This window comes from Parasteatoda tepidariorum, chromosome 12 (genome assembly GCF_982258835.1).
Source record: "Parasteatoda tepidariorum strain Cologne lab strain chromosome 12, Ptep-v5.0, whole genome shotgun sequence".
Classification (NCBI taxonomy): Eukaryota; Metazoa; Arthropoda; class Arachnida; order Araneae; family Theridiidae; genus Parasteatoda; species Parasteatoda tepidariorum.
Window position 1 is genome coordinate 46,858,589 of NC_141766.1, and position 18,265 is coordinate 46,876,853.

The window sequence follows — 18,265 nt, forward strand, 5'->3', positions numbered from 1 at the left end:
TTGGCAGCCCATTTGTTTTACCATTGATAACATTGCTAATAAGTCAGTTTTAAGAAAAATCTGGAGTCACTTCTTGCACTTAGGCCCTGAGATTTGTCCCATTAGTCTTTGTGAGTGACTAATGGCCCACGAAGAAAAAAAAACTGGATATATATATCCCAAGTCATATAGATAAGGTTGTTTTAATTGTTTTCACATGATAAACTTTCAAAATCAAGCAAAATAAAATTCAAAACAATGTAAAAGTATATAATTAATATTTATATTATAACACTAATTTTTTCTAAGCTCTATTTCAGTGATTTTTAGCAAAATGATACATAAATCTTCAATAATATGTGACTTTTTCAAAGCTATGCCATCATAACTGTTTTACAAGCGCTGCCAAACATCCAAAAGACTGCACAAATCTATTGTTAAAATGGGATCTATTTAGCCCAACAGTCTATATATCCCATAAAGTTCAAAAGGATTAACATCAAACTAATATCACATAATTATCTACTTTTTAGTGTTGAAAAACTTTTTAGCAAAAAATATTAATTTATTTTACATTATAAAGTAAATAATTTTCCTCATCGCGTTTGAGGAAGTGTATAGGTTTATATGAATCAAAGGAAATAAAATATGAACGCACCAACAGTAAAAGTAATATAGTCATAAGTCACTATCATTAAACATACAATAATAAAAACGCCAGCCAATTTAAAGATTTCAACAGAGTGAATACTACCAAGACTTGAAAAATCTTAAAATGTTTACACACCCTGTGGGGAATGTTAGTCAACAAAATACCTGCCTGAAACCTTTAAATGCGTAAGCATTTTTTAATGCATATTAATGAAAATGTATGATGTACTTATTAGTCTGTTGAGGAAAAAAATGATACTAACATATGTAGATAAACTTTTTATTTTCAGTTTAAATTTGAAGTATAATTAACAAAGTATTAGGTATTATTAAAAATAATTATAAATAATATAATAATTATAATAAATTTAGTACAAATAAGCATTGCACCTTATTTGCACTAAATAAGGTGCAATTTGGCTGCTTTGAACAAAAAAGCATAGATATATTAAATGCAGATTACTATCCTTAGCAAAGAAGCATTATCTGAAGTATAAAATATTATGGCAAGTGCATGCCTTTCAACATGCCTTCTTTCTTCTGAGGGAAACAAAACAACTAATATTCAATTAGGGCAGATGGATCAAAGTTAGGAGGTTTCATTTCCTCTTTGCTTATAACAGGGTATCTACAAGTCCCAAGCAGAAAAAAATTCAATGCCTCAAAACAAATTTTCCTGATCCTTTCTTCTCTTATTTTGCATTCAATTTTTTTTTAAATAAAAATTATTCAATTTATGTAAATGTTACTGAATGCATTTTGCATTCATGTGATTAGTAAAAATAAAAAACAACAGAAATTTTAAGATGGGCCATTAACAAAATACACTGCTGTATATATTGGGTGATATTTTAGTAACATGCTTTTCTGAAACATAGGTTCTGTATAAATTCAAATTATGTAAAACATTAACACACTTAACAAATATTTATAGTTTTCATAATACAAAAATATAGTTGACAGAGTAAAAATAAACACATAATTATACACAAAAGCAATGTTTTATTTAAAAAAAAATCTTTAATAAATATAGCACAAGCAAGTTAAATATGCAACATTTAAAATACATTTACAAACATTTAAAATATGCATATTATAAAAAAATTTTACTTTATAACAACCTTTAAATGATCTGCACTGTTCTTATTCTGGTTTTAATGCCACAAAAAGTAGGCTTACAATATATACTATTAGAGAAAATTTTGCTAAACGCAAAATAGAATGATAAAATTTCTTTGGGTAAAAAAACTGGCAGCTGAAGACATTTATTGCAAATTATGTCATAAATAGCTCAAACGTTATAGGCAAAAGTGTACTAGGTCAGATTTATCTATTAAGAACTAATGAGTGAATTGCTACATGTAGGGAGTAATGATTTCACCAAACAAGTGGGCAATAAAATTTGTGAAACAGTTTATTAACTATCTCAGAAGTTTCACAACAATTTTCAAACATATATTATATTGGACTGTTTTATATAAATTAGTCAACATAAAATTGGCTACCAAGAACTTCGTACTAGGATTTGAAAAATTTCACACTTTCTAGATGCACAGCTGGACACTTTATTCAACATAATACATAAGGAAATTAAATGTTTATATGCCCGATTGTTTTGATTGCATATCAATGAAAACATATAAAAGTACCTATTATTACTGTATCAAACAAAATGACATTAATAACATATTATTTATATCAACATTTTTAGCTTAAATACAAATCATAAATATGTATTACTACCAAAGAAGTACTAGATATTAGTAACAAAGAAGAATTAAGCATGAATCACATACTAATTATATCAACACTTTTAGTTTAAATATAAATCATAAATATTATATATTATTACTAAAGAATTACTAGATATTAGTAACAAAGAAATGTTAAGCATGGATCACATATTATTTATATCAACACTTTTAGTTCAAATATAAAGCATGAATATTATTTGCCATTACCAAAGAAGTACTAGATATTAGTAACAAAGAAGTGTTAAGCATGAATAAACATTGATTGAGTAAAATACTGAGCTATATTTTTAACAAAGAAGCAATAAATTCAAAATTATTATCTAAGCATTATTGACAAGAACATGCTCTTCAACAAATTACTTTTAAATCATGATATAAACTTTTATATCAATTATTTTCATTTTCTTAGTGATTCACATGAAGTTTTTTTAATTAAAAATAAGCATGACTAGGGAAATAAAAAATAATAAGCTTACTTTGGCTCATACTTAAATTTTATTTTGCTCATATTTTATTTTAACTCAGATATTTAAAAAAGTAAACATTTGGAATTATATTATTTGATATAAATAATTTTTAAGCATATTTCAAATGATTTAAATACTCAGAATATTTGTGAAAAGAAATTATTAATGGGGAAATAAGAAATGAAAAATTTGATTGATAATTTCATTTGAATGCCTGTTTAAAAAGTTAGAAATGCAACAGTAAAACAATGGTGAAAAAGAATGCAAATATTTTTCCCCTTCTTTGATGGATGAATAATTAAATAAGCTTAGAAAAATTTACAGGCCTGAACAAAGCATTCAGTTTATTTCAAAAAAAAAAAAAACTTTTCACAAATTATAAAAGGTTTGTACTAGTTCTATTAATTATAATACAATTATCATCTACAGTGTTATATTCAGTTATTTAGCTACATTTGCATAAATGGTATTAATGTTATACTTGGTTTATAAATATATAATGTAGATATGCTCTCTAAAAATCTACTTAATTTAAATAATTTTAATTTGATCCAGAGACTGGGGAAGTTTTGAACAATGAGCATACACACTGATTTGACATGTTCAGAAGAGTGGAAGGAATATTATGTAATGTTAAAAGAATATATTACATCTAATTAATAAAGCTTACCTATATCTAATGTGCAATTAGTTAAAACTTTTCCACAAAGAAAGTAATAATATTGATCAAATTATCTCAGAAAATGTTATGTGTTTTTAGTAGCTTGGGGAATTGACAAGTCTCATGTTACTAAGATCTATTATTATTTACATATATTGTCTACATCAAAATTTTAAAAACTTTCAATTTTATAAATCAACTTTAAGAAACTAAAATCATACTTGATTACAAAGATGATACTGCCTCCCTATTGATATTTTCAGAGCTCTGAAGACATTAGATAAAATGTTCAACTCCGACTTCACTTCAATAATTGTCTATTTTTTATTTTATATCCCACTAACGTTCATTATGTGATATTTTAATTAAAATTAAATTTTCTACAATAATTGAAGAAACATAAATTATTTCAGGATAAAATATTAAACTTCTGCAACAAAAAAAAATCCAGAAAAAGAGCTCGACTCAAAATGATCACAGAATTACTCTTATATAAATTAAACATGAAAATTATATTTGTCAAAAGATTTTTTAATACATATTCAGGAATAAATGATACATTTGTTTGAATTTTTCTTTTAATAAACTTTTTAAGCATTATTGAAACTCAGATAACCAAATTTAGTTTTGAAATTTATGAGTTGTAATTAAGAGTTACATAAATTCTTCCAAAACAATTTAGAATTCGACATAGCAAAACAAAATATCATTTTTGTCTTAATGTCACCAAATTATTGTAACTGAAAAAATTTAATGCTAATAGAAGTACTTTGATATAATTTTCATGAAAAGTGGCAGCAATTTTAATTTTCGCAAACAAAATTCATATAAAAAGTGTTCTTATTTTCTTTTTAATTTTTTATAAATAATTAACAGTTTTACAATTAACATTTAAAAAAAATGTCTATAAACCTAATTTTCATGTAAGTAAAATAAAACAATTTTGAAACTAAGACAAATAATATCCAAATTTCTCTTCAAACAAAATTTAATTATTAATTAAGTAATTTTCAGACATAAGTGGACTAAAAAAAAATTCATATTTATATCAAAATCCAAACTTGCTCACCACTATCGATATCAATTGCTATACTTTTATATTGCCTTAAAGTCATGATGCATATAGATTTGTACCTAAACTCTATTTCAGGCATAATATAAGTAGATCAAATTATATTATGCCTGATTAGATGTAAGATTTTTTTCTTATTTTTTGATAATGGAATGCTTCTTTTACCAAACATGACATTTTATTTAGCTTACAAATTTCAAAAAGTTATGAAAAATAAACTGGCAGGAATTTAATTTTTTTATCAGAAGAAAATAAAAGTTAGTATGTAGTAAAGAATAAAGATAATAAAAGTACTATAATCTCAAATATACAGAATAATTTTTAAGGAAAGAAAAGCTGAAAAAATCAACTTGTTTTGTTTTAAAAAATGTCTTTATATAAGTTGAACTTAGGGCAAATATTCTTTCGAAGATTAATAATAAATTTTTACAGCAGTATGTTTTGCTATACAGTTTTGAATAGGTTTTAATTAAGATTTATTAATGTTTATATGTTATTAAAATCTAACAAAACTTGATATAAATTTTAAAAAATTTCTTACACTGATTTACAGAAAAACAACTTTTTTAAAATATATTTTTAGAAATAACCACTAAGCCAAGAAATTTACAAACATAAAATTACAATCACAGTGATAAAATACAAAATTCAAATCTGTTCTATTTTAAATTGGTTAGATATTGTATAAGGGATATCTAAAATATCTTGTTTATATCTGCTACTCAATAAGGAATTGACTTTTAAACCATTCAAAATAAAAGAGAATTTAAATTCTAAATGAAATACAAGTAATTTTTATTTAATACCAAAGTTGCTATTCAATTATAAAGTAGACACGCTCCATTTATGAATAGAACACTTGGTAAATGCTCAACTGGTCTTTTTTGGCACAATTAATGGAATTTAATTTTATAGCATAATTGTATCTGAATCTCATTGATATAGCATCTAATATCCACTTTAAAGATCTGTTTCACAAAATTCTAGGAAAAGGTTAAAAAATGTCAAATTGAATGATCTAAGCTCTCAATCTTAACAACTGAAACAGATTACAAAAAAGTTTCAATAATGCATTTGCATTAAGCAGTGACATGTTTATCAGATGTCATAATTAAATAAAAACCTATATATTAAATAAAAACAAGCTGTATTTAGTTTGGAGTTCAAACTGTAAATTTTTTTTAGGAAAGCATTTTTTTCTTTTCTTTAAACAACAATAATGAAGAAAAAGGAGATAAAAACAAAAAATAATTATTTCAAAACTTTCTACTATTTATCACAGTATACTTTCACATTAGGGGATGAGCAGACCTAATGATTAAAACATGCTTTTGATACATTTTAGAACACAAAATAAGTTAGCCAGCAACACAAAATAACATTGTGTTTCAAATATTTGGCAGTGTTCAAAATATGATGTTCACTAAGTAAGAAAAAAAAATGGTTGATTGATAATGAATGATATCATTATGTTGAATGATATGAAGAAAAATATCAACCACTTATTCGTTGTTAATAAACAAAAACATGAGTATAACAAAAAATACTAAAAGCAGTTTATAAAAACAGAAATATATCCAAATAACCAAATTTGAAAAAACAGATTTTAGATTTCAAAAATCAATAAGAATAATCAATATATCTTCAAATCAAAATACTTAAATATCACAAAATGGAACAAGAACTCTTTTCTCGGAAAGGATTCATTTTCTGGGAATGGAAGCCAATAAGAATATAATCTTCATCTTCATGCTCTTGAATGTATTGCTAAACAAAAGAAAACAAAAATTAACTTGAAACATGCTTAATTACCTTAAAACACATTAAAATAACTATATCATTGCACAGTATAAAATTTAAATCTTCATGAAAAAGAGACATCTACTCATGCCTACTCAGAATCTACATTTATCATTTTTATTTTTAGTTCATTCACTTTAGACGATAGATAATTATTCTACTGCACAATACCTCAAAAAAGAAGGGAATAATGGCCATATTTTATAAACTTGAGAGAAATACTGCATAAAACTTTCAATTCTTTTCAAATTTTTTCCAAAAATTGAAAGTAATAACCTAAGCTACACAGTAACTTTGCATAAGTAATTGAATATTATACCTACTAATAGTCATTAAACGCTGTTGCATATAGGCCACACAGCAGACACCTTGTAAAGCACTTATGGCAAAAGCTGAAATTTGCCTACCAGTAATGCAGCTATATGTTCTTGCGGTTGAAAACTAAATGTAAATTTGCAACTAAATGTAAAGTGGGTTTTTCACAGTAATTGTCAAAACAAAAAGAATGAGTAATGTCAAAATAATTCAAAAACATAATTGATCGATAACTTTTTTTTTAATACTTTATTTTATAGCCGTCGTTGAACAGCCAACCCAATTTTTGGATTTATGACTACTAATGTTCAACGCAGTAGCCTTGTTATTTTTAACCCAATCCAGAAGACAAGAGAACTCCTGGATCAAGTATCGGGAGAAATTTTGCCTTCCTGGAGGACTTTTTGAAGGAACTAACCAGCATTTGCGTTACATGGAGAGGAAGACCACGAGAACATCACACGGTTAGCTTGACGGCAAGAGGACTCTAACCCATGATCCGTCTACCACTGATATTTCACGTCAGCACTGTGGTTGGTGGAAGCCAGATGCGGATTCGTATTGACTAGCAATCAATGGAAAGCGAACGCTCTATCCCCTGAGTTATAGTGGCACTGATTGATCGCTTGTAATTTTATATGCATGATTATTTAAAAATACTTTAGATTTATAATAGCTAATAATTATCCTTATACTAAAATTTGGGGTTTAATAACAAAATAATGCACTTTAAAATTTGTAATTTGGGCAAATAACAAAAACTATGTTAAAAAGGGATTTTTGACTGAACGGATGAAACCATCAATTGTCAAAAATCTGCCAACTTTGCTGTAGATACAAACAAATAATCATAAGAATTTGGTTTGTAACACTTATACTCTATAGATTCAAATAGTTGATGCCGTCAATTGACAAATATTACAAAGTATGATTTATTTTTCCACAGGAAAATTACAATTATTACCACCACAATGCAATGTGCCATACAGCTCTCAGTGTACATCAATAGTTTGAATAGCATTAGAATAAGGTTACCATGCTCCCTGTACTTAAACCGAATGAAAAATCTGTGGCACCAAATGCAATTGGACAAAACACAGAGCTCATTATGATTTGCATTTCTATGAGTACAGAAACTATTGATGCAGGTCTCACGATGGTCTGAACACATCTCACAGTGGTTTGAGTATATTTCACAACAATATGTGGCATGAAGGGGGTGTGTTTTAGCTTCTGAAAGTTGCTTTTCAATTGATTTAACAATTTGAAGCAAAAGAGAGACAAAATCTGCATTTATGCCTTAACTTCAATTTAACCACAAAGACTCTACATTTTCTGTCTCCAAATGAAATGACAAATTAGTGTATCTCAGTTATTTCTTAAAAGGAACAGTAACCAAAAGATCTGTTTTCAACATAACCTTATTTTTCAGAAAAAAGTACAGAAATAAGAAAAACTTAATCGGAATTAATTCTTATAAGAAACAGTAGCTAAAAAGGTTTGCCCATACAAATTATTAAAGATAAATAAATGAAAAAAAATGGGGGGAAATGAAACAAAAAAAGGTTTTTTTAACACTAACCTAATTACCTTTTTTTCTTTTCTTTAAACAGAGAAAATCTTGATTTTTGATACTCTATTTACTTAGAAAATGTTGTACCATAACAAAAACACTCATAAAAAACATTAAAATGAAGGAAAAAATTGTAATAAGTTCTTTTTAAAAGTTAAATAAGCACAAATCAAATCAATCCTAAAAATATCTTGTCCATGAAATAAAGGCGTCCAGTGCACATGGTTGACCACAATCTCCCACCACAACGTTCGTCACAGCATGAGGGGGACATATGGTCCCCTCCTATAATTAGCTGTTGCTTGATCGCTAATTGCTTCTTTATATTTGAGTGAAATTAAAGGGAATGTTTATGTCACTTAGGGTGATAATTCCATATTTATATACAGCTCCATATTCTAATCAATCTATTATTGAAAAAATATTTACAAAAGAGCAACTTGAAAAAAAAGGGGGGAATTTTTAGACACTTTTATTTAAAATTCACATTCAAAAAATTCTAGTAAGTTAGGCTTTTTCTTCAAAGTACCTTTAAATCTTCAACAACAAGTGACACATTGATTCTTCTCACTGAAGCTTCAATTCTCAACTGTTCCACAACTTTTCGTCTTTGTTGAAGGTTTGACATTCTATGGGTGAAAAAAAAAATTTTTTTTTAAAGAGTAGTTTCAAGTTCTTAATATTTACAACAATACATTTTGTATAAAATGTTTTATAGTGCAGTATATCCCCAAAATGAAATCTAAAACCATTTATTTTGTTACAGATAAATTTACAGATGAAATTTCATATAACATTATGAATATTTAAAAATATAACAAATAATATTACAGAAAGTTTAATAAAATACATTTATTAAAATGACTTTGTATTATTTTTCAAACACTGTTTTAACTCTCTTTTTTTTAAGCCTTGGAATTTATAAATCCTGTATAATTCTTAATTACAGCATTTGATCAAAAACTTACTTCATCACAGAGCGTCTGAAATGTGCATTTACATTTTTCTTCTTTTGTTTGTAGTTAAGTAGTTAGTTTAAAATAACTAGATACTAAATGGGATGCTTGATGTTTCAAATTATTTTGAAATTTGTTTTTAAATTGTTTCATCAGAAGGTAATATGTCATTTTTTACCCCTTTCCTGATATACTGTATAAACCAAGTGGCATAACAAGGTTTGGGGTAATACACACATGGCAACATTTCCTAGGAATAGCAAAATTGCTAATACTAACACCGTTTACAATGCTTCCCCGAATAAACTTTTTTTAATTAAGTACTCATTGAGAGCATCAAAATTATTATGATAAATTCTTTTTTCCAAACATTTTTTTTATATATTTCTTCTCTTAATTTATAAATTCCCTTTCGAGGGTGCCAAAATTTCTAAAATAGCTATTTTAATTAGTAAATTTGTTGAGTATTTTAGGGGTGCAAATTTATGTAGTTATTTTAAGAAAATGTTTTTAAAAAAATTTTTGTTTCGCAAGTGTTCTTTATAAGTGATGGTAGTCAAATGTTGATCATTAATACCAAAGGTAGCTTTAGAAAGTTGGAGAGCGTGGAATGACATCATAAATAGTTCATGGAATGACATAACATATTATAGAACTACTGTTCTATGTTTTACTGCTTCACAACAATACAGAAAATTACGCCAAATTATATCGCGAATACTCTACTACTATCCAAATCTTCCTCTTGCTCATTCAGAACTTAAGAAACGAAGCATTAAAAGCGATGCAAAACAATATGGCGCACGCAAAATATAATTTTAAGTAGAATCTAAAGCTATATAATGCAGCGAAATACAGCGACCTTTTGTATCTTGCTATTATTCAAAAGTTATGCAAAATAACCTTAGATTTTCTGACGCTATTTAATATTACGGGATACTTGGGTTTTATTGTTTATATCATTCAGCTAACGAAATTCGAAAATTTTTCCAAAACTACAATTAATAAAGGTTTCGGACAAACCACAGAAAAAATATTTTCAATACTTAGTGGAAATATCCTTAACTTTATAATAAAGAATGCTATTGTGTTACAGTAACATAGAACCTTTGAAATAATCATTAGATTTAACAGGAAATTAAACGTAAATCATTCTTACTTTTTCAAAACTTACTTAGTTCTTCTATTATTAAAACAAGATTGTTTGTTATTTTTATTTAGAAGGCTTTAAGCGTTTAATTTCTGCTCAACGCAAAGTTCGAGAAACATTTAATGTCCTATGCAGCCGCCGTTTATTTATCACGTTAACCCTACAAATCTATGACTGCAAAATAGATATAAAGGCAGAAAGATCAATCACTTAACCAGATTGTTTACGTAGAATTAGTATAGAGGTATTTTCATATTTTTGCCCTACCTCTGTACATAAATTGAATCGTATTATACGTAAACTAAATTAAATGCTTATAAATCAAAAAATCTCATGATGGATATGGATGATGTTTTCAGTAGAAATGTAAACAATAACAATTTCGAGCTCGGCATCTACTCTAGTTCCGGTTAAAAAGTTTGCAGCTGCTTACTACATGTTATTCTGATAGGCGATGTTTTCAAACGGATAATTTTGTTTTCAATAAAAGAAATAAATTAGATAATTTCTGACCTCAAATCTGCAGTATTTTATAAGATATCAATGTTATTATGTAACTCTAGGGAGTTTGGTGTGAAAATCTGTTTTAGTTATTTTGTTATTTATTATTAAAAAAGGTGACATGGGTGCTAGATTTTGAATAGCTCGCTTTTTTTGGCAGTCTTGATTTGGCCTCTTTCCATAAATTTATTACTGTTTGTTCTTGTTGCAACCTGCGCACTATCTTGCGTTAGTGTTAACACTTTTAGCATTGTAAACACGAGTATTGTTAGCATTGTAAACACGAGTATTGTTAGCATTGTAAACACAAGTAATAAGTAATCAAATACATTGTTTGCAAGAATCTCAAAACACAGCGATGCCAAATGGCTTTAAAATACAACGGAAACAGTAACCCGGAAATTCAGGTGGTACCGAGCTTGCAGCGTTCCCTAGTGTAGAAAACACCATCCATTGGCGATCGCAACGCTCGAATACGCCATCTGGGGAGAGACCGGTTTCATGCCTTTGGCCCTTCTCCCGTTCCTCTCTTCCTCTTTTCCGTTGTATAGGAATGTACTATGATATTTTCCCTTTTCTTAATATTTTTCCTTTTTATTTAATAGAAATATTTTTGAAAATTTCTGTGATGCTTTTCTTTAGAAATATGTTCAATGTAGTTTTCAGTTCCATATAGTTTTCCAACTTGAAGGATTTTAATGTATATGAAAATCAAGAAAGAAACTAACGTAGGGGAGAGGGGGCACACGTGAACAATTTTTTTTATTTCTTCATTTTACAAAAAATATTATCAATTTCTCACAGTGAAGAAGTCCATGTGTTTAAATAGTATTTTCTTTGTCTTATGGAATTTTTTGAGATTTTTCAATAAAATATTTATTTTCTTCATTATATTTTAGAAAAATGACTTCAATTGTTCACATGTGCCCCTCTATAGGGCCACATGTGAACATGCCTGGGGCACATATGAACAAGATTAAAAACACAAAGCAATCATCGTATTTAAAAGGAAAAAAAATAATATAACAGATATAGAAACACATTATACTAAAGGGGTTGTAGCTTACTACGTGAATTTATTGGGTTTATTTGTTTATGTGAGTTTATTGGGTTAATTTCGTCAATTGGATTTTTCGCAACTTCATGTTCCTCAGGAGTTGTAATGGGCCTTTTTCTTTCTTCTCTGATACTCTTTTTTCTTTTCTTTTTTTTCATTTTTTCTATCTTTTCATTTTTAGCTTTAGCAGTTCTATCTTTCTTAGGTGTATCAGTTAATATGCGTGATTTTTCCCTCTTCGCGTTTTCGTTTCTTTAAGTTACTCACTTGGACTCTTGGAAATGGTCGGATTGGTCTTGGTGTAGGAAAAGTACTGATAGCACTACTGTTGAGATCATTGTCAACATTTTCCGCCTGACCATTAGTAAATTTTAATTTATTAATGACCATTAGTAAGTAATCATACATTTTTAAAGAAAAAAATTAACAATTAATTAATTAATTATGGAAAGTTAAATAATAATAATTTTAAATGGGTACATATTTTTTAAACTTATAATATCCTGAGGATAATAATCTTAATAATATGTAGGGGCACATGTCAGTTGTTCACATCTGCCCCAGATATTTTGTTCACAAGTGCCCCATCATCTTCCCTAAACCTAACTTGAAAAATAAAGAATTTTTTATTCAATAAAAAAAAAAAAAAATTGTCATAAACGTACCTGAATGTTCACATAATGGTTTGCAATAGTTAAGTTTAGCTTATTAGTTGATTTATACTAATTTTTCACTTGAAGAAGCGAGTGATAAAAGTATATACAACACCAGCCGAAACAAAGAAATTGTCAGAATAGAACAACAAAATGGCTCATTGTTTTGAAAGTTTGGCAGAGAGGTAGGACTAGAACTATAATCTATTGAAAATACTTCAAGATTTTTTATTTCAAATCATATTGGTAAAACATACCATGTTCACATGTGCCCCCCTCTCCCCTACTACTTTCCTCTATGACTCTCCACACGCTAATGGGGAAAGCATGTAAAGTGCTACCATAGGTCGCCACTTGCAGCCCATTTCAATCGCCAATGTTGCACATTTCCAGAATTTCGTTCGTAAAATCAAAATACAAGCTAGACCACCAAAATATACATAAGAGTCCATTGAACAAGTGCATTGAGTTGCAACTGAAAGGCAACTGGGAGGGAACTACGAAATCATATTCAGGAAGTTGGCAAAAGCAGAGAACAGGAGTTGGGCCGCTTTGTAAAATTATATTCCATATAAAGTATGACCAATTTTCTCTTTTAGTACAAGTTGTGACTAATATTTTTTCAAGTTATTATCAAACGATAACTTTTTATTCTAATCAAACCTTCCTTTTATATGGATGGTGTTTTCTACACTAGGGAACGATGCACGCTTCATGCCGCCTATACTTCCGGGTTACTGTTTCCGGTGTATTTTGTAAAGCCATTTGGCTCACAACGTGATCATTGTTTTGAGATTCTTGCAAACGTGGTATTTGATTACTTATTACTTGTGTTTACAATGCTAAAGGTACTAACACTAACGTAGAAAGGTGCACAGCTTGCAACAAGAACAAACAGTAATAAACAAATAGAAATAAAGCAAATCAGGAATGCCAAAAAAAGGAGTTATTCAAAATCTAGCGGCCATGTCACCTTTTTTTAACAATATATCTGTAAATAGCTAAAACAAAATTTCAATTCAAACTTACCAGAATTACTTAATAACATTAATATCCTATGAAATACGGCAGATTCGAACTTAGGAATTATCTAATTCACTTCTTTTATTGAAAACAAAATTATCCGTTTGAAAATATCGCCTCGCACAAAAAGCTGTAGTAAGCAGTTGCAAACTTTCTAACCGGAACTAGAGCAGGTACTGAGCTCGAGATTGTTATTGTTTACATCCATATTGAAAACACCATCCATACCTTCTTTACAAGGTAAAAATAAATGTAATATATAATAATCTCGTTCTCCAATATTAACATTTCCAAAATGCTTTAGTTATCCAGCAACAAATAAAACATAGATTCTATTAAGATTGTACATTCAGATAATACCCAAGTAGCACCAATATTAGATATCAGAAAACCGGTAAAATCTAACTTCATCTTGCACAACTTCCAATATTAAAAAGGATACGTGCCGGATAACACCTACATAATATCCGGATAACAAATTTTCTTTTAAAAAATCAAAAGAAATGAAAGAAGGGTGTTTTATAAAATATTTTTAATTTAACTAATGACATCAAAACTGTAGATTAGTATATAATTTTGAAATGGACAAAGTAGCTTTAGACAGTCCGGGTAGTAATATACTTTCCTTCAGAATTTCTAATAAAAGAAGGCAATCTTAAAGTAATTTTAACTTAATTGTTTCAAGGCTGTTCTTCGAAAGCTCCGTCTTCGTATGAAATGATACTTTTTTGAGAATAATATGTTATTTTTATAATAGCTGTAAGTTTGCAACAGTTACTATTAATTGTTAGGTCAAGTTTAGCCTACCTATAGCCAGCACTCTCTATAGAAAGTGTAATATCTCTCTATAGAGAGTGCTGGCTATAGGGCTATCTTATTCTGAAAAGGGTGCAAAACGTCAATTTCGAGAAAAGTCAGAGTTTTGTGGAAAAAAAAGAGTTTGTGGTCTAAATCTTTAATATTTAAAAGCAACCCTGCTTAGCAAATGTAAGACAGAGGGTGCATTTCTTGGTTTTCAGTGGAGAAATCCACGGTTAAGAATACGACTTCAGCCATATGCACGTCACGTGTTTACAGGGCTGACCAATTCATATATTCATCCACAGATCATCGTTTTGACCTGAACCATAGAACGATTAATCTCCAATTCAGTATCCCCAGAGGTATTGATTTGTTAAGTGAACTTAGAGGACTTTGCTACCAGACAGATTTAACTTGCAGTCATCATTTACTACATGGGGATTTCGGCCAATGGAGATCGAACGCACGACCTCTTGTACAGTCCGCAAAAAAAAAAAGATATCACCCTGAATAACTTTTGTTCTAATGATCGGATTTTCACGATCTAAGTGTCAATCTTAATGGTTCCCGGGGGTGACCTCAAATATGCTAATTAATTAGTGCTAACTATTAATTAAGTTACGAAATCAGACACAAAAACGTACTTTCTCTGAATAAACATGTATTTTTTTTTACATATTTGGAATCCTGACCCTTAAAATAGGGGGGGTAGACAAAATTTCGAAAAAAATGGGTTGTAAATTAGGTCGCAATAAGGATTTATATATCTGGCGATGGTTTAAAAATATGCCAAATTACCTCGCCATAGAAGGGGAAATAATTTATAACAACCATAAAGAAACTGAATGAATGACAAGATGGGAAAAGATAGTGCTTCTCGTTGCTAAGCAACCAAAAGAATTTTTCACGTTGCTTTCTGGGCTTTTTTTTTTTTAAATCTCCTTTAAAAAGGAAATTTAAATAAATTAATAAATTATTTTTGATTCTCCAAGATTATAGAATCTTTGAATTTTTATCTGACATTATTTATTTTTGTAAAGCTGTTTTAATGTAATTTGTATGACAGTTTTGAATTAAAACCAAATTTTCATAAGTTATCATAAATTTATGAAGAGTTGTAGGGTTAAATGCTTTTGCCCCGCACTTCGAGTTTCTTAGGAAAGGAAAAAAAAAAATGATCAAGCAAAGGTGGACCTGAAAAAAGATAGCTATTCTGATGCATAATCGCAAAATTTTATAGAAATCACGGTATTTATTTTCGATAAAATTGTAAAACTTAATAAATGTTATAAGGCATTTTAAAAGCATTTTGATATATATATATATATATATATATATATATATATATATATATATATATATATATATATATATATATATATATATATATATATATATATATATATATATATATATATATATATATATATATATATATATATATATATATATATATATCATAATAAATAAAAACAAAAAAAACACGAAGAAAATTACGAAAAATAATAAGTTTTATTTATTGCGCATAAGCTGCAAGTAAATAGAACTCATAAAATAAGTAAATAAGTTCAAAATGTAGAAAAAACTTGGGAAAAATTACGGAACAATAAAAAAGGGGGGAAGAAAAATAATAATAAAAAATAAAACAGCAAGAAACCGGAAAAAAAATTCTAAAAATATCCGGAAAATAAAAGATATAATCTTTTCATCAGCTTACACGATTATATCAGCAAAAAAATAGTACTTTCTATTATTGTATAAATATAGCCAAAGTAAAATATATCAATGCAATAGTTTGAGAAGCACTCAAAAAAATTTTACAAAAAAATTACAAGCATAATGGAACACAATAAGTAAAAATATCAAGCGAAATCAGAAAATTAAGTATAAAGAAGAAACAGAATAAAACATGAAACGAAATCTATAAAGCGAGCTGCGAATTCAAATGAACTTATTACATGAACGTGAAATTTTTAAAGAATTATTTAAAATATTTTCGAAAAAGATTGCCACATTACAAAATATGAAACCAAAAGCGGAAATTGAGCTAAAAGCTTAAATATTAAAGTGCGTTCTAACTGCAGTGTTTTGGTTATACCTATTTTATATAATGTGATTATAATGCTTTTTGAATTTATTATTCTGTTTTTATCGGAGAAAATAGTAACTTCGTTAAATCATGAAAATTCTTGGAATTAGACATGAAAAGTTATGAATTTGAAAATCTAAAATGTAACAGATACCCTGTATTAAGGAAAATAAAATATTTCATTTGAAATCTATTTTTTTATTCAACATTATTTCATTTTATGCTTTACAGAATATTAAAACGGTGCGGAGATCAAGGAGGTATGTAAATAGGAAAATATATTAAAATCCATATCTTAAGTTCAGAACCTTTTTTCACGGCACTTGTTAACCAAAATGCTGTAATGATATTGTCAGCATTTCAATTAAAAGAACTAATTCGTTCTGTTTAAAACTATCTCTATCACACGACTTTTTTTTTCCGAATGTCGCATACCTCCCTTAACTATATCCGTACTTCTTCAACTACGATTAAAATAAAACTTTATTTTAAGGAGCAAGTCAAGAATTTGTACTTCTTAATATTTGCAAATGATATTAAGTAAACTTAGTTTGCAGTAAAAAGAGTTGATGTTATTTACACACTCCTTTCGTTAGTTCTTTAAAAAACATGATTAAACGAAAATTAGGTTTATAATACCCTTAATTAAACAAGAGTAACAATTGTTACAGTTTTTACAATAATTTTTCAACTCTGACACTCTTTTCATGAGATAACTTCTTTTGCCAACGATTTTGTCCCTTTTTTTTGTTAGTTGAAACCAGCTTACGCATTCTTGTAATTTTTACATTTTATCTTTGAAATTTCAATCTCGAAAGACATGCATGAAGTGACGCCTAGTCCAAAGAATCTAAGTTAAATAGTTGTAAGGCCGATTATTACGAAAACAATTAACTACTCTGGTTCAATGAAACAATTACAGTAAAACTTGGGTAAGTTGACCACTTCATGTGCATTGTTTAGTTTTAGTGGCCAACGTAGGCAACTGGTTAACTTATAGAAGGGGTGGGACATTGTTTACTTTTTCGTTTCCTACATGTTGCTATAGATTAAAATTTTTTTTTTTACTTGACTTAAAAATTTGATTTAGCAAATGGCCAAATGAATATCTCAAGAAATGTGTTTTAACCTAAACGAACTTCAATTTGTTACACAGAAATAATTTTAATATTTAACTAACTTTTAAAAAAAAATTATTTTGTTAGTTATGCATGTGAAGTGTTTAATAAAAATAATTTCTTAAAATATCAGAACACGAAAACATTGAAAACTTTAACAAAACAAAATTATTTTAACACTTTAAAATTTATTCTGTTATTACTACGCATACAAGCCTATTTGCTCACTATTGCAACTGGAAGAGCAACTTTTCAACTAACACACCTGTTTTCAAAGAATGAATGAAAGAAATGGTCAAAAGCTGACTCCCTACAGTTTCCCCAGATGGTCAACTCACAATAAGGTTTAGATTAGCTTTTTACACTATTTCACCAAACAAGTGAAATATTAACATACATTGCGAAATGACAGAAAATTTTCTGAATTTTTTTTTTCTGGTCAATTTATGAGGGTTTTAGAATAGAATTTCATAATACTCCTAGACAAAATTAACTTATTTCAGTGGTCAACATACAAGATAGACAGGTGGTCAAGTTACAAAGGTTTTGCTTCTTTATTATGTAGGAAAATTTCCGTTCTTGATAATTGAGGTCAACTTATTCAGGTGTAAAACTTACAAGTGTGGTCAACTTGGCAGGTTTCAC

The 18,265-nt window shown here is 28.1% G+C and overlaps 1 protein-coding gene across 2 annotated transcripts; it reads right to left on the reverse strand.

The window, feature by feature from the left end:
* Window positions 1–894: 894 nt before the first annotated feature.
* LOC147801082 (guanine nucleotide-binding protein subunit gamma-1-like) lies at window positions 895–10,553 on the reverse strand. Of its 2 annotated transcripts, none has more exons than XM_087156116.1 (3): window positions 10,403–10,553; window positions 8,802–8,901; window positions 895–6,351 (listed from the first exon to the last, which is right to left on the reverse strand). In XM_087156116.1, exons 2-3 carry the CDS (start codon window positions 8,898–8,900, stop codon window positions 6,250–6,252), a joined length of 201 nt encoding a protein of 66 aa, XP_087012242.1. In that variant the 5' UTR covers window position 8,901; window positions 10,403–10,553; the 3' UTR covers window positions 895–6,249. The 2 variants fall into 2 exon arrangements, with proteins under 2 accessions (XP_087012242.1, XP_087012241.1); XM_087156115.1 differs by having other exon boundaries at window positions 10,388–10,549.
* Window positions 10,554–18,265: the final 7,712 nt, after the last annotated feature.

What these genes read in the sequence shown, in the direction of transcription:
- LOC147801082 (XM_087156116.1), bottom strand. Translation starts at nt 8,900, where the DNA reads ATGTCAAACCTTCAACAAAGACGAAAAGTTGTGGAACAGTTGAGAATT. An exon ending in TTGTTGTTGAAGATTTAAAG is followed by an intron (nt 6,352 to 8,801) that starts GTACTTTGAAGA and finishes TCTTTTGTTTAG; the next exon opens with CAATACATTCAAGAGCATGA.